The sequence below is a fragment of the Choloepus didactylus genome, chromosome 3, assembly GCF_015220235.1.
Source record: "Choloepus didactylus isolate mChoDid1 chromosome 3, mChoDid1.pri, whole genome shotgun sequence".
Classification (NCBI taxonomy): Eukaryota; Metazoa; Chordata; class Mammalia; order Pilosa; family Megalonychidae; genus Choloepus; species Choloepus didactylus.
This window is the reverse complement of record NC_051309.1, coordinates 115,172,443-115,189,660: the sequence shown is the minus strand read 5'-3', so window position 1 is coordinate 115,189,660 and position 17,218 is coordinate 115,172,443. Positions and strand designations below refer to the sequence as shown.

Here is a 17,218-nt window from a genome sequence, read left to right as displayed (position 1 = left end):
CTCAAATAGTTTTTATGTAGTTTGGCAGAGACTGTTGCCAACCTGATATGAGAGTGATTAAGAGCACATTTTCTAGAATTAGATTACCTGGGTTTGACTTCTGGATCTGCCACTTAGCTAGGTAATCTTGGACAAACTATATAACTTCTCTGTAACTCAGTGTCCTGATTTATAGATAGCACCATATAGTTTGGAGGGTTAAATGATTAACATTTGTAATAAATTTAGAATAGTGCCTTCCTGCTACATAAGAAACATTACAAAAGTGTATGATACATAAATAAATACAACAAACTCCTGTGTTTGTTGATGGGCAGCAAGGTCTGGTGGTTTGGGAAGAGGTCAGGGCTAAAAATATAGATTTGAGAGCCAATGACATATAGGTCGTACTTAAAGCCATGGACATGTACTTAAAGCTAGGGAGTGTGTATGGACAGAGAGGAGATGGAGCCCAGGAGAGATCCCTAGGACATCACAACTTTAAGGTCAAGCACAGAAGGAAACAGCAAAGTAGAAAAGGAGTAGGTTGGTAAGATGAAAGAAAACCAAGAAAGTTTTCAAGGAAGCTAAGACAAAAAAAAAGGAGTGTTCAAGAAGCACATGTGTTGAACACCGCTAAGAAGTTAAATGCAGTATGAATGGAAGAGTGACTTTGGGATTTGGCAAAATAAAAGTCATTGGTAATCTTGACAGGCTCAGTTGTGCTGGAGCAGGGAAATAATATGAACTGAGAAGAGAAAATTAAGTAAAAACACATAGGCTATAGGTATCTTGACATGTTTTCCTATAAAGGGGAACAAAGACAAGACATAATAACTGGAGGGAGAGACTAGATGGTAGAATATGTCTGTATACTGTGGGGAAACCTAGTAGAGGAGAAATTGAAATGCAGAGGGAGGGGAACAATTGAGAGGGCAAAGTTGTTGAAAAAGCAGGAGATAAATTTGGAGGGACAAATATGAGGGCAGAGTTTATGTCTAATTCTCTCTGAATACTCCAAGCATCTAAAACCCTACCTTGTAAGTAATGTTCACTCTATTGAGTTTATGAACAAATGACCAAGTAATCCTCTAAATTTAAATTTAGAGGAATCCTCTAAATCAGAGTGTGCTGGTTATGAACCATTAGGAAGTTGTGAAATCAACATAGTGCTTTTTAAAAAAATGAAATGAAATAGGAAATACAGAGCATACAGTAAGGTGGGTTATTTTGTAAGTACTTGTAAGTATATATTTAAATATATATATAGGACAAAGATGAGTAAGCATAATTGTATGCTTGATCATCTTACATAATATATTATTTACTGAATTAGAGTAAAAGAGTTTGAAAAACACTATTGTAAATGATGGTACTTTGGGAGACAAAAAGTTATAATTCTTACCCAAGTTCTTAATTGCCTGGAAATAGATTATGTGCTTACAGTATGACAAGTTAATCAAATCATAAATGTCCTCATTTCTTCACCTTTCCTTTACTCTGCTTGGTATTGATTTATTCTTATTGCTTAGATGCATATGGCATCTTTCCTTCCTTTAGAAAATAAGTTGTGATTAAATGACAATGCTTCATGTTGAAAAAAAATTGAGCAGTTTTACTCTGCATGACAGGTCACCCCATTTAATCAACATGCCAGGTAGCTCCACTGATATCCAGATAGTTCAGGAGGTACTAAACCACATTCATTACATTCAAGAAGATATATTTAATAAAGTGGCTAATGAAAAATCTGAGATGAAAATTAAATTATTTCCTAAGAAATGATAGATATAAAAAAGATTACCTGGCTCTTAAGAGCAAAACCATCATAAATGTCACAGGGTTCTTTAAAGACAAGAAAATAAGAGGATTTATTCTTAAACAATGATAAGAAATAATTGCTACCAAGAGCACAAAATGAAATCCTAGTGGTTTTGTAGTTAACTGTAATAAGGGGTAGAAAAATTTGTCTGAATAAGAGATGCAAGATGTTGCATCTATACAAAATATCACTTCTTCTGCCTTTATATCCAATCTATTTTGTGTTTATTTATAGCATTTCCTTAGACATGTCTACTCTTTGCAATACAAGACATAATTAACAATGTTTAGATGAGAAAAGTAAGCAAGGTAAAAAATAGTAAACAACCTATCTAAATGGAAGTATAATCCCAGTTCTTTATATGAAATTTATTTATAGATTAAATGATTTACTTAATTTATATGAAATTTACTTATAGATTAATTAACACTGAAAACTCTTAAGGGCTCGATGCATAGAAGATATTGACACTAAATAAGTGGCATGATTTTTGCATTATGCCAGCCAATAGCAAGGTCTTCATTTTATTTCTAATTTTATGTCAATGGGAATGCTGAAAGGTATTTAATATAGGTATTTTTGCCCACAAATCAATTTTTAACAGGAGATGATTTTTCTTCAGCTAATGAGAATGTGCTATCCTTTAAGAAAACTCAATTTAATATATTGGAGTTTAATATCCAGAATATATACAGAACTGCTACTATTCAAGAAGAAAAGGACAAACAACCCAACTACAACAAGGGCAAAGGACTAGGATAGACATTTCTCCAAAGAAGATATACAAATGTTCAATAAACACAAGAAAAGATGCTAAACATCAGTAGTCATTACGGAAATGCAAATCAAAACCACAACAGAATACCTCTCAACATCCACTATGATGGATTTTTTTTAAAGAAATAGAAAATAACAAATGTTGGCAGTGATTCAGTGATTTTGGAACTCTTGTATATTATTGGTGGTAATGTAAAATGCTCCAGCTACTGTGGAAAACAGTTTGGCAGTACCTTAAATAGCTAAACATAAAATTACCATATGACTGGCAATTCCACTTCTGGGTATATACCAAAAGAATTGAAAACAGGGACTCAAACAGAAACTTGCACACCAATGTTCATAGCAGCATCATTCATAAGAGCCAAAAAACAATACAAGTGCCCATCAAAAAATGAATGGATAAACAAAATGTGGTCTACACATACAACGAAATTTTATTTGGATGAAAAAATAATGAAATTCTGATATATGTTACAACATGGATGAAACTTGAAAACATAGACTGAGTGAGAAGTCAACACAAAAATAAAAATATTATGTCATTCTGCTTACAAGAAATATCTGCAATAAGGAAATTCATGGGACTGAAATTAGATTAGAGATTACCAAGGCTTGGAGTAAATGGAAAGTGGGGAGTTATTGCTTAATAGGTACAGATGTTTGGGGTCATGAAAAAGTGTTTTTCTGGATGTTGGTGACAGTAGCACAACATTGTGAATGTGATTAATACCACTGAATGTACTTCAAAATGGCTAAATAGCAAATTTGATACTAGTATACATGTACCATAAAAAAATTTCTTAAAAGTGGAAAAAAAATAGAAGTTAACATATAAAATTAAATCATAAATATTCAATAAATTGTAAGTATTCAAAGATTTCAATAAATGGCAACTTCTCTGTCTTAATCCAAGAGTAGAATAATCTTTTAATTAGTTCTAACAAGGTGTACCCATTTACTAGTAGCAACTGAAAAATAACTATATAATTTTCTAATATCAGGGAGCAGCAGGACTTTGCCCCAGTAAGGCTATTCATTGCTACCTCTCCCATATGCTGACTATACTATCTACTAGAAGATTTTAGCAAATGAATTAGAGGAGGCACGAATATAAGAAGTGTGCATTTTAATTAACAAAGAAGTGCTGGGTTACCAGGGGCTAACTCTGCAAACCAATATCCACTAGAGAAAGAGAAACTTGGAGCAAGTATATACATAACATTTCAGCCACACCACCTGCTATTGTTCTGCATCTTTGGGTTTATTCAGTGTTTTCCTTAGCTCTCCTATCTTGAACTCTGGCATACCAGACCTTGATTTAGCAAAACTGACTCTGCTCTCTTTTATGTGCCTGACTTTATTCCTGTGGCTAAATCTTCTGGCCCCAGGGTCCAGATCTGTGTTTCTAACTCAAACCTAGTAACTTGACCTTAATTGTGATCATTTAGACTGCCACTCCATCATTCCAATGCATATTAATGCAAGTATAAAGGCTCAGTATCATAGCCACTGTATGAAATAAAATGACCCAAGATGACTCAAAGAAGAAAAATAAACATAGAAACAACATCAAGGCTTTGGCAAAGAAAGATGAATTTCTGAAGGAAAATGTGCAGATCCAAGAAAAATACAAAGGCACAAAGGAAAATATTTTGAGAATTAGTTTATATATTAAATGTTAAAAGAGAAGAATTAAATTGAATACATATAATAAAAAAGGCTGAGGGTACACATTTTCCCCTATTTTAAACTGAAATAAAAACTAATTTCCTCAGTATATCACCTTTGGAAGGATGTATACAGTAACTTTTTACATTATCTACCTAACTTTCAAGGCAGGAAAACTCTCCATTAGGAAAACTTTGGCCTCAGTTGATCCTAATCAAGCAAATGATATTTAAATTTGGCTAAAATGACAGGCAAATCAGTTGAAAAGAAGATGGCCATGTGGGTAATGCCCTAAAACCACCTTCACTCAGGTGAACCCAAAATTTTATCTGTTCCGTTGAATTTCAAAGCAAAGGCTGGGGTCCTAATATGACCTTGTTTTATTTTCTTACCATTATCTAAATAAATATTGTTTATTTGTTTACTTGATTATTTCTATCTTTCCCTACTAGAATATTAATTACATGCAGGCAGGGACTTTTTCTGTCTTGTTCACTAGAGCCTACAGCAATGCCTGGCATATGTAGTCAGGTTTCAATAAATTTGTGAAATTAATAAATGTATGTACCACTTTGATTCAATTCTTATGAAATTAGAAACAAACATAGTTATCCTGAGAAGCCAAGAAGACAAACAGTATTTCAGAATGTATCAAATGACTGAAGTTGGCAATAGAGGGGAGGGTTCAAGGATAAGAGAATTTAGAAAAATGTTTTTCTCCCCATCCATATTCATGAACACTGTGAACATATATGACATTTAAAATACGAATCAACATATAAACAATTCCTGAGTCTCCCTCTTTGTCATGTCCTTTAATTCTGAAATTATTAGGCTTTAAATCTTGGTTTGTTTTCAATTCTGAAGGAAAAAGAAATGTTCCTTAAGAAAATGACAAACGATCAATATTATTAGTGAAGCACCAGCCTCCAAATATAAAATTTTCATTAGAAGTCTTTTCTCATGGGTCATCAAAGATATCTGAAGTATTGGTAATAGGAGAATGAAATCTGATTCCATAGTAGGAGAAAGACTGAAATGCTTAAAAGAAAAAAAAAAAACAAAACAAAAACAAGGCTCTTGAAAACTAATCAGAAGACTGCAAAGAGTATAGGTTCTCATGTTTATGCTGGTATTATTTTTTACTCTGTCCTCTCTTCCTCCATGTGGAAAAATACATATATAATTGTGTGTATATGTGTGTGTGTATTCACTCATACACTCAACCTTTTAACAGAAGGATATTATTCATTTATCTAGGAAAGTGTAATTGTCAAATAAAGACAACCATTTTGAAAGTGATTTTTCTTCATCAGTAGTGCTTGCTCCTTTCTACCTTTGGAATAGAAATGTTGTCCAAGAATCCATGCACTGCAAGAAATTACTCTGCAAAGGAATTTGGGGAAATTAATGCACAAATTTTAATCTCACATTTAATGTAAGAGAAGCCTTAAATATACAGAAGCCTTATAGTACTAACATCATGAAATGTTACTGTATATGTATATAATAATGTGTTATATGTCATATTAGATATTTTTAGAAAACCCACTACCAGAATCTTGTGGCCCTAAAACATGCTTCAACACCAATGAGAAAGGTTAACTACTGAGTCTATTGGTAGTTTTCTCAAGATTGATTACTTTTAAGGAAAACTTCTCTTTATTGAGCCACTTACTATGAGACAGGCTCTGTCCCATTATTTTATATACAATATTTCTAAGTATAGACTTTCTAAAACTTACAATAACTCTTCAAGGATAAAAGGCTTAGAGAGGTACAACAACCAGACCAAAGTCACAAAAACTAGTAAGTATATCACAGAACCAGGATTCAAACGCAACTCCAGAGCCAGAACTCTTTACACTATACCACTTTGTCTCCCTTATTAAGGCAACCTATTGAAGATGAAGTGCAATTGCAAAGAGATGGAACTTTATCACCATCTTAATAGTAATTTGTATTGAGCAAGCCAAATCTCTCCAAGAGAAATGCTCCCTCTTTCATTTCTTTCCAAGTAATGCCAATGAGGAAACAGAAAGCCACTCATCAGCACATGAATAAATGCTGACTGTCAATTTATTTATCCAGTTTCTGTAGAATAGTCTATTTTTTAGCTTCCATTCTTCTCTCAAACTTAAGTGTCTCCCTTAAAGTTTTCCGAATTTGCTCTTAACCCTAAAAGGTCAGGCTTTGCCCCAGTTCTATCCAGTTAATAATGCACCTGGTTTGGAAATAAAAATTTCCTCCTATATTCTCCCAGAGCATAGAATAGCATACCCAGCCTCTTTAATCTTATGCAGAACAACAGAAGCCGTAGGATGAGGATACAATGTTTCTGATTTGATAATGCCTAACATAATGAGATTAGTATCTTAAGTGACTAGTAAATTACAAATTATAGTTGACAATCTTTTTTAGTTTTTTAATACTGGACCCTCTGATATTAGAAGGTAATCACAATCACAATTTGAAATTAATAATCATAACAATTGCTAACATTTTGGCAACTCAAAATTAAAAGTCCTGTTCATCACTAACACTTACTGAGAACTATGTGGCAAGCACTGTTTTCTACACATTACACAAATTGTGTCATTTATTCCTCACAGTGATCCCATTAGATACATACTGGAGATATTAATAACTTGTCCAGGGTGAAATGATAGAAGTGAACTGGGATTCAAACCTAAGCAATTTCACAGATCACAGCTTATAGTAATGTATCCCTTCCTGATGAAACCTTACCAAAAAATGATGGATACAGGGCAAGAGCACAATATCTGCCAAAGTGAAGTAAAGCCCTTCTGCAAACAGATGATCCAGCAGTGGGAGATCAGAGGCCTTCGCTTTTCTGATGTGAGAAGGTTCCCTGTTGGTAGTGACTGGTTCTTCCTCTACTGCGAGCTTTGAGAATGCCACTTTCAATTCCAGGCTTTTGGGCTCAGGGATCAACTCCTCAGATGTTTCCTGTTTATGGACCTTGCTTTTTGTTTTATCTTCAGCAAGTGAAAGCCCAACTCCAGCAGCCTTCTGTTGCTTCAGCTTCTGCCTACGGATTTTGTCATCGTTATGCACTCTAACAGGCTCACTGAGCTTTTTCTCTAGCTGTAGTATTTCTACAGGGATAGTTGGGGGCAGTTCAGAAGACTCTTTGAGAAAATTCTCAATAGCCAAAGGGATGGTAAGTTCACAAAGCCTGGTCCACTGACTAACCTACAAAACAAAACAAGAAATGAAAGGATTCTTTATTTTCAACATAGCTTGAAGAAAAAACAAAAAACAAAAGAACATTCCATTGGGAAATAAAACTGGGTTAGAGAATTTGTTAAGTCATGGGCTAAACCATCCCTGGGCTAGACTTCTATGCTATATCAGAGATATATTACGGTGTTTCAGAAGTGATAACATCAAGCAATAGAAAGTTTAGCATTCCTGTATCATCCTCCTACTGAATAAATCTTCACTCCCCAATGCCTTTAAAATACTAACCAAAAAAAAAAAAAAAAGCTGTTTTCCAAAACACTGCTACTTGAGCTCCTGTTTATATGTAAAAGTTCTCTTTAAAAATCATCAATGTTCCCAAAACAAGGATGAAGAAAGAAGTCACTCTCTAAAAAAGATCTCTAAAAATAAGATCTCCAAACTTCACAACTTATCTCACATTCTTATTTTCCAATACTGCACTGAAATATTGGCACACGTTGAAGGGTTACTTTATTTCATTGGTGACTGAATTTTTCTAATAAATGAAATTTTGGTTACCACAGGAAGTTAAAATAAATATTCAAGCGAAGATGTTATCAGTTTGTAGCTTTAAATACCAGTAGAAAAGAAAAGTGACAATATACTTACTTCAGCACAGGCTTTCAAGCAAGTCTTTTTAAAACCCAGAAGTTCCAAAATTTCCTTCTTTGAGGGGTCTGCTTCATATGATTTCTGGATTATGTGTCTTAGTACTACAGCAAGTCCTGCTCTACAAAAATTGTCTGGTGTTTCCACTGCTGCAGGCAAACGGCAATTCTGGACTATTGGTGGAAGCTCCTCCCTTGAAATAATCTGTATTTCATCATCCTGGGACAGTACATTTCTTATTAGTGAAATATCTGTACTTTCTCTGGTGAGAACGAAGCAAACTTTAAAGATTTTGCAGTCACAATATGACAACAAAAATATGGTTACAAATGTATGAAGAGGAAAGATGCATCCTTCTGTTTGGTGAGAAAAATCCAGATAGAGATATTCTTCTGGAAGACTTTTCTTAAAGCATTTCATTTTCTTCTTTTATTGGTTCACCTGAAGCATAAATTGAAATGGGTATAGACCTTAGAATATAACACTTTAGAAGTTAAAATAACAGGTGAATGTTTTAAAAGCCTGTTCTAGAAATCAGCAAGGATTTGTGATAGATACAACTCTTGAAAAATTTACTCCTGAAGACTGAAAGATTTTCACCTGTGCAATCAATTAATATTAGGGTGATTTCATACCCAGCAACTTTAAAAGCACACCTCAGGTGCCTTGCAAGAGAACCCACCCAATCAAGTATTTGGGGTCTCACTGGAGGTGAAAACAGAAAAGATTAATGGAATGGAAATTAAGGAATCAACCAAGAATACTGAGACCTGTTTAGGAATAATAGGCTTGAGAAGCTTTGACAACACTGATCAATGCTCTTCCCACACTGCTTCTATTTTATGCAATTTACAATATACAGAGGTAAGTTCTTTCCTTCATGAGAAACGGATTTTCCTAAAGTGGATTTTGATATGTGATGAGCTGTTTAGTATTGAATCACAATAGAAAAAATATTTTAATTTCCCCATAACTTAAATATTGATAACTGAGAGATCTTGAACTTAACATGTCCAAAATCAAGTTGCTTATTCTCCCCCTCCTCCAAAATCTGCTCCTCGTGTGTCTTCTCAAGAGTCACCATCCTGGTTTCTCAGGCCAAAACTCACGGAGTCATTCTTAATGATTCTTTTCTGCACCTTCCCATAAACAGTCCAACAAAAAATTCTTTGGGCTCTACCTTTACTATATATCCAGAATCTGACCACTTCACAGCATTTCCACTGTTTCACTGTGATCCAATCCTGTCTTCTGAATTACAGTAACTGCTTCCTAACTGGTCTCCCATCTTCCTGACCTAGCTCCTTCCAGTCTATTGTCAATGCAAGGGCCTAAGCCTAAGTGAGCCTGTTAAAACTGAAGTAAGATCCTGTCATTACTCTGCTCAAAATTCTCCAATTCTTCCCATTTAGCATATCTTTCACAGCCAAACTCTTTAAAATGACTTACAAAGCTCCCCATTATTTAATCCTTCTATTATGTCTCTGAGTTCATCTCACCAACTATCTGTATCGCCTTCCAAACTGACTTTTTATTCCTCTAAAACATTAGACACATTCCCACCTCAGGGACTCCGTCCTTCAGGTTTATACTTAAATGTCAGCTTCTTACTGAAACCTTCCCAGGCTTACTCAATTTAAATTACAATCCCAACCCCCTCACCATCAAAAAAAAAAACCCCTTCATATCCCCTTCTATGCTTGATTTTTCTCCATAGCACTTATCACTATTGTAGCATACTATATATTTATTTTATCTGCACTTCCCCACAACTAGACTGTTCCATGAGTAGAAATTTTATTTGTTCACCACTGTACCTAGAGCAGGACCTGCCATACATACAGACACACACACACATACACAATAAAAAAGTGTTTGTTGAATGAATGCATGGATGAAAACACAAGTTTGTTATTTTAAAGATGCAAACATGCACAATCTTGAGGTCAAATTATTGATGAGTGTTTTCAAGTCATATTCCTTAAGGCTTTTGTCAACTATCATGACTTTTTGTATGTGTGTGTGATTTATACATTTCTTGGGCTCAAAATTCCCCACGTTTTAATCCATAAATCACCACTCCAAAATTGACACTAGATGGCACTCTTTAAAAGCATTCACTACGGAAGCATGTAATAGGAAAAAGAGAATTATTCTTTTAAAAGCTTTTAAAAGTACATATGCAACTGACTTTTTCTAAGTGAATATGAAAAGTTAGTGTACCCTGAATTTTAGGAAACCTTCAACATTCTGAATTTCCTTTAATACTCGAAATACCTTAGTTTTTTTGTTTTGTTTTGTTTTTTAATCAATAGCAAACACTTTCTTGGTTGTCAACTTTTCTTTTAAAGAGCTAATAATCCATTACTACAAATGGGTATAGTTATGAAAATACCCTTAGGAAACCTCTTTATAATGCAAATATCACTATTAATATTTTATTAATTTATATTTATTAAAATATAACAACTTCACATGGTTTACTTCTTTAGAAGATGATCTGAGGGAAAACTATTTCATGTGAAGTAATTTAAGAGCACAACTTTTTAACTCATGGAAACCATTTTCTCCCTGAGCTTACTTACCTTTTGGTTTTCATTTGACACCTATAGGTGACTTTAAAACAACATATTAAGGGATATTTATTAAAGTTCACAAGCAAAAAGAACCAGTAATACTTTCTAGGAACTGACAGTCTCCGAAGAATTTGCCTCTGGAAATGTGATGATCATTTACCAATCCTCTTAATTTCCTTTTCTGAAGATCCCTAAGTGCTTCAAGAAGGCAGATTTGAAAGAAAACACGATCACTTCCCTCACTTTTCCAGCAGTTTATGAGACAATAATTATGAGACTACACTTGCTAACCCTTTCTTATTTGAATTGAAAACAATGCCATCATATTTTACAGTTTTTGCTGATTTAGGGTTCGTAGAAGTATCAAAAATTACAGTACATATACATTTGCCACTTTCCAAGGAACATAAAAACCTTGAGAATAATAGTCTTGTATATTCTATAAACTCTTCTCACTGTGAGCACTTAATAAATACTAAATGTCAACAAGATAGCAATAACCCGCCCATGGAGATATGTAAAAATTAATGAGATTCCAGGGAAAAAATGCAAGGTACTGTTGGTTTTTAACACAATTTAATATTTTTTCAATGTAGATGTTGGTGCTTTTTCCTGAGATTAAAAATGTGACTTAATGATCCTGGAGTTTAAAAAACAAATTATTCTCCTTGGGCAAATTCTCCCCAATGTGTACTAACATAATTTCCAAAGTACATATTATTTAGTAAACCTGTACAGAGTTGATATTTTGAGCTTGTACTACGTCTTCAGTTTTTCAAGAGAGTAAAACAAAGTATGCAAATGCCATAGACAAAAGAAACCCCTCTTTTCTTTTTTCCCCCTTTACTACCTGGAGAATTCCCTAGTTCATTAGTTTTATACCATGACCTTCAGGAAGGTAGGTACTATAGAATCATCTTCTGGGTCTCCAGGGCTTCTGGGGCACAAGTCTTGTTACTACTTATTACACTCCTGCCAAGCACTGCAGTAGTGTCATTTGCTCTTTCTCTTCACTTTGACAGGTGCCACACTGTAACTACTCCTGAAGAGTTCAAAAGCAGCAGACAAAATCACAAAATTTAGGAGGGGAACAGAACTCAGAGGCTGCATCTCCTTCTTGGACATGCCAATTTGCTTGGAAAAATTTGCAGAGGAGTAAATAGGTAAAAAGAAAAGGTTTCATTACATGGAAACCTTCAAGGTATTTTTAAATAATTGAATTAGCCCAAGATTTAAGATTTTAGGCATTTAGAGTTTTCTGCATCTCATTCTAATTAATATGTTGAGTTTGATAAATTGAAACATTTCACATGAAAATGGAAATGACTTTTGTAATTGTTTTCTAAACTAAAACCATATTACTTCTTCACTCCATATAAGAAGAGTGAGAAAAATTACAGTAGATGTATTAAAAATAAGCATATCTCTCTACAAGCTGGAAGTGTGGAAGTTTCATGCTCAAAATTCAAACCAGGATCTATGGCAATTAAGTATTACATAATAGATATATAGATAAATTATATATTGCATAATAAATAAAGTCCACCAAAATATACAAAAGCAGCAAAAGATTAACCAGCTGATTTGGTTTTTAAAAGGAAATTATTACTGTTTTGGGAATCTGATAGGCACTTAATAAATGTTAGATGAATGAACAAAGAATACAATTCTAAATATTATTTTATCATTCATTTACTTTTATACATTACTTTTATACATTATATCTAATCCTCACAATCCTTAAAAGTCTACTTTATTTTCACTTTATGGATGAGAATTGTATATAAATCCAAAAGTATTAATTGAAGCTATAAAGGGATGTTATTTGAAAACACTCAGAAATAGCTATTTTTCTAATATAAAAAGCACTATTTTATAAGTTTCAAATTTTATAAAGTGAAGCATATGGTAACTTTTCTGCAGCAACAATTTCATCAGTGAAAATTATCAGAATTTATTAATTATTTTCTACAAGCATGTTGCTCTCAGTAATATTTAAAAAACAAAAAAAAACAAACAAAAAAAACCTATGTTCTAAAGGCAGGATTATTTGGCAATTCTTAGCACTGGATTACTTTCTTTGGTGGTTCCTTCCTGATCCCCTTTAATGTATCCTCCACAGACCTTTGTTTCAGGGCTTTGACCTCTTCTGGATCCTTGATCAGTGGTTTTCAAACTGATGCCACAAAGTAAGAAATACATTTTACACTGCAAATTACTGCAGAGATTAAAACAGAAAACAATTTTGTCAAGAAAGTAATACTTATTCTATTACTTAGGATATGTTTGATATTTTTTACTGTTCCTTCATTTCCTTCCTTTTTTTAAAAAAAAAAGGCTGGTTGTGACTCACTAAACTGATTTCATGATCCTTTGAATGGGCCACACTCACAGTCTGATAGCACTGTTCTAGGTGATCTCTAGTGCCATAGCTTTAAATACCTGACTCCTACAGGTATTTAATGTACCTCAGCCATATCCTTTCCCCTGAACTCCAGATTCCTATATTCCACTTGACATCTCCACTTGGATGTTTCTCTAAAATTGTTCCTCCTTCTTTAGTGGCCTCCTTGGTAAAATGGCAACACCATTCAACCAGATGCTCAGGCACAAAACATTGAAAGTCTACTCAACTCCTTTTTCCCTCTCCTATCTAGCCATCTCTACTTTTCAAACATATGCTAAATCCAAATTCTTAGCACCTTTTCCACCACCACCACCCAGCTGTTACCAGAAATGCTGCAGAAATCTCTTAATTATTTTTCTTGCTTCTAATCCTCCTCAAAGCCCATTCTCTAACAATACTCAGGGTGATCCTTTAAAAACATAAATCAGCTCTTGTCCCATGCTCAAAACCATCCAGTGGCTTCCCAGCACACTTAGAATAAAACAAAAATTTCCTAAAATGGCCTAGAATGCCTGATTTGACCAAAACTATCCTTTTCTGACCTCACTTCCTCCGACTCCTCTCACCTGCTTATGGCCCTCTAGCCACAGTTCTCCTTACTGTTCTCAGAACATGCCAGGAACACCCCCCTCTTAATAATCTTTGTACTTGCTGTTCCCTTTGCCTAGAATGCTCTTCTCTTAAGATATTCCTGTGGCTCATTTCATTGAGGTCTCTGCATATACATTAACTCCGCACAGCAGCCTCTCCTAACACCTGAATTGAAATTGCACTCCCATCATTCGCTAGCTCCTTAATCTGCTTTCTTTTTCTTCATAACACTTATTACCTGACATTATATATTTAGCTGTTTATCTGTTTATTTTCTGTGTTCCCTGCCCTCATGCAATGTAAAACTCCATGAGGGCAGGGATTTGATCTATTTGATTTACCTTGGTATCTCCAATGATTAACGGTGTACACAGTACTCAAAGTTTAGTTCAAGGAAAGAATAAATGAATTAATACACATAAATGAATATCACTAATGACTGCAATGAGAGTCCTATTGGGAACTTTAGTCTCCAGTACAACAGGAGCCTCATATTTTCATGTCACTATTCTTTCTTTGCCAAATTTATAAATTAAACGTCAACCTAAGTGTGAAATAAATGAAGAAACAAGATTTATCATCTCTGTTGAATAGGAGAAAGTATAACTCCATCCAAACTTGTAAATAATGAAAGCATAGAAGTTTTGCTGTGTTTTGATATTCAGGCAACAGAACAAGGAATCTAAACAGTATATATATTACTTAGCAAATAAAATATTTTTACACCAAAAATTAAGTAATAGGCATGAGCCCAGACTCTTTAGCCAGACTGGGTTCAAATCCTGGTTCTAATACTCAGTAGCTGTACAAAACCTTCCTATGCCTTAGTTTCCTCATTTTTAAAATGGGGAAAATAACAGTACTCACTACACAGTACTTTGTGAGAGTATTAGCTATTATTAGTCCTTGGTATCCCCAAATTCCTTATCCATTAACACTATTGAAATAGACAAACTTTGGTGGGCAAAACCCAAATTATGCCTTATATTTCCAAACTTCCTCCCCAGGAAGGTAAGGTAGTCATGCTGAATTGAAGAGGTTTTTTTTGTTGTTGTTCAAATTCTAAAATAAGAAAGTGTTTGCTACTGAGGCTGAAAGCCAGGGAGTCACAAATTGGCAGAACATAAATGTGAAACCCTTAGTCAATGTGCATATTAACTGGTTTGATTGTACCAAATAAGTAGTTTGATACAGTTTACAAGTATGAAAAATTATAAACTCGTTTTTCAAAAGGTTAAAATGAGAATTTAAACCAGTTTAAATCTCCAACTTCATCAATTGCTGCACATTATGAATGTTAGTATTTAGCCTGTGTTTTATATATTTCACAAAATAATAGTAATTGGTTATAGACTCACCCCACTTTCTTAAGATATTTTTCTAAAATGTGTGCTCTTAAAGATACACATAGCAGTGAATTACCTTAAATATTAAAGGTTAAAAAAGGAAGAAAAAAAAAACAGGTCCTTCAGAACTCATTGCATTATGTAACATGAGGATACATAGGACAAAATCCTATGATTAAAATTAGCTGTTTCCTTTTCTGGGCAAGAAGTTAAACAAACAAACGAATGAACAAAAAAAAAGCATTTAAAAGTAAAAAGGCTTACTATAATCTTAGCCATAAGTGAAGTGTGTCAGCCTCTCTCTGGAGAATCAGGGAATTATCTGTTGCTTTGGAATCATAATGCTTGTAGCTAAACTTGACCTCATAATTAACTGGGATCCACAAAGTAAAATACATGTTAGAAACATCAGCAGGCCTGAAATAAAATTACTGAATTTCCACAGCAAGCAATACCTTCCTTGTGTTGATCTAAATTCCTGTTTTGATATCAATCCCTGCTCTCTAAGTACTAATCATAACAGAATTCAGTAGATAAATACTTGAATACCTGAGAAATAAAAACAACATATATCCAGGGAACTATGTATATCCTGGCTTTTTTAAGTTGCCAAGCCCCAGAATTTGTTAGTTTTAAGGCAGGCTAAATTGTTACTGCTAAAAAGCAACTGGATACTAAGTATTTATTCTTATATCAAACCACAGGTGGTAATGTAAAAACTACAAAGTCAGTTTTTAAAAAAAACTAAAAACTTCATGGGCACAGTATTACTACAGAAGTTCAAGTTTGAGCTTTTGTTTAAAGCAGGCAAACATGGAGAAGTGTAAAGAAAATAAACACTAATCAAACAATTGTCAAATGTACTTGAATTTTTCATACTTATTTTTAAAGTTAAATCTCTTAAAATGTTTTTGAGAATATCTCAACACAATTTCAAGTAATAAGTATGCCTAAGGCAATCTTCTCAGTTGTGTATTCTCCCCACTAGACAACTTAAAAAACTCAGTTTAATGTTTCATTTATTAAATACGACAGCAAATCACTCAGTTGTGTTATAACGAAATTTATTTTCACAATATACTAATGACCATGTTTACATGTTTTAAATTGTCACATCACTAATTCTTAACAGCTTTTACATTTTCTCCCATAAATACTTTTTCTACAGATAAGCATAGAAAAAAATAGAAGTACACTGGTCTCTTTGTCAACAATTAACTCAAGATATATTATTAAATGCTAGCATTTTCTTGGCATTTAAGAACTTATGACAAGGGATGGATCATGGCATTAAGGGATCTTGGCATTAAGAATAAAGGAGGGGGGGGGACAACGCAGTGACCTAATCCCAAAACAAGGTATGAATTGAGACGGGGAAGTATTGTACTTTAAAGCTTTGTCTTTGAAGTCAAAGCAATTTTCATACAAGCTAAACTCAAACCTTCTATAGAAGTTAAAAACCGAGGCGAAACACTACTCTGATTGTGTAATATAAGCAAATGGCCCAAAATAAAACAAGTCCTTTGGAGCAATGGCTATGTAGCATTCACATACAACTGCTTTCTCCAAATCAGGTAGGACTAGAGAGGAAAGCTAAGTGCCAACAAGAAAAGTTACAGCCGGATCCAAAAGGTCTTGAAACTACACTGAGAAGTAAATGGCAAGTGACCCCACAGATTCTACAACTGGAAGCTGCTCCATTCTCCCGCGGCAGAGCCCGGGGAAAACTTGGAAGAGCGTAAAACTTGAAAAGGGGCCCAGAGCCCTTCGCCGCACCTTCAAGAGCTATGTCCAAAAAGCCCAGGCGGCTGCAAGGCCGGAGGAGGATCCGGACACTAACTCCACGCCGTAGCCCTTCCCGCCCTTTCCCCCGCATCCTCAGCCCCGTTGACCCCAATGCCAATAACCGTCGTTGCAGGGTCGCTGGGGCTGGGGAGCTGGCGGCCCGAGCGCCCTCTTTACCTGGTCGCAGAGGCGCGGCCAGGCAGGGAGGGTGCGTGAAGAATGTCGGCGACACCGGTCGCCCGCGCCTTCCCGCCCCGCCGGAGCTGGGATTCCCAGGCAGTTCCCGGGAGCCACCGCGGGTGAACCACTGGCCTCCACATGGGCCGGGAGAGAAACAGAAGGCAACGCTCCTCCGCAATTACTCGTGGCGGTAGTCATTCATAATCAGGCGGACCGGAAAGAAAGGGGA

General features: G+C 34.8%; 1 protein-coding gene across 1 annotated transcript in view; it reads right to left on the bottom strand.

Annotated features, from left to right (window-relative positions):
• Positions 1-17,122, bottom strand: part of GSTCD (glutathione S-transferase C-terminal domain containing) — a 186,450-nt gene extending 169,328 nt beyond the window's left edge. The window contains exons 1-3 of the mRNA XM_037830384.1: positions 16,987-17,122; positions 8,105-8,545; positions 6,998-7,465 (exon numbers count right to left, since the gene is read on the bottom strand). Coding sequence (XP_037686312.1) covers positions 6,998-7,465; positions 8,105-8,524 — 888 coding nt within the window. The 5' untranslated portion in view covers positions 8,525-8,545; positions 16,987-17,122. The remainder of the gene's footprint in view (positions 1-6,997; positions 7,466-8,104; positions 8,546-16,986) is intronic.
• Positions 17,123-17,218: the final 96 nt, after the last annotated feature.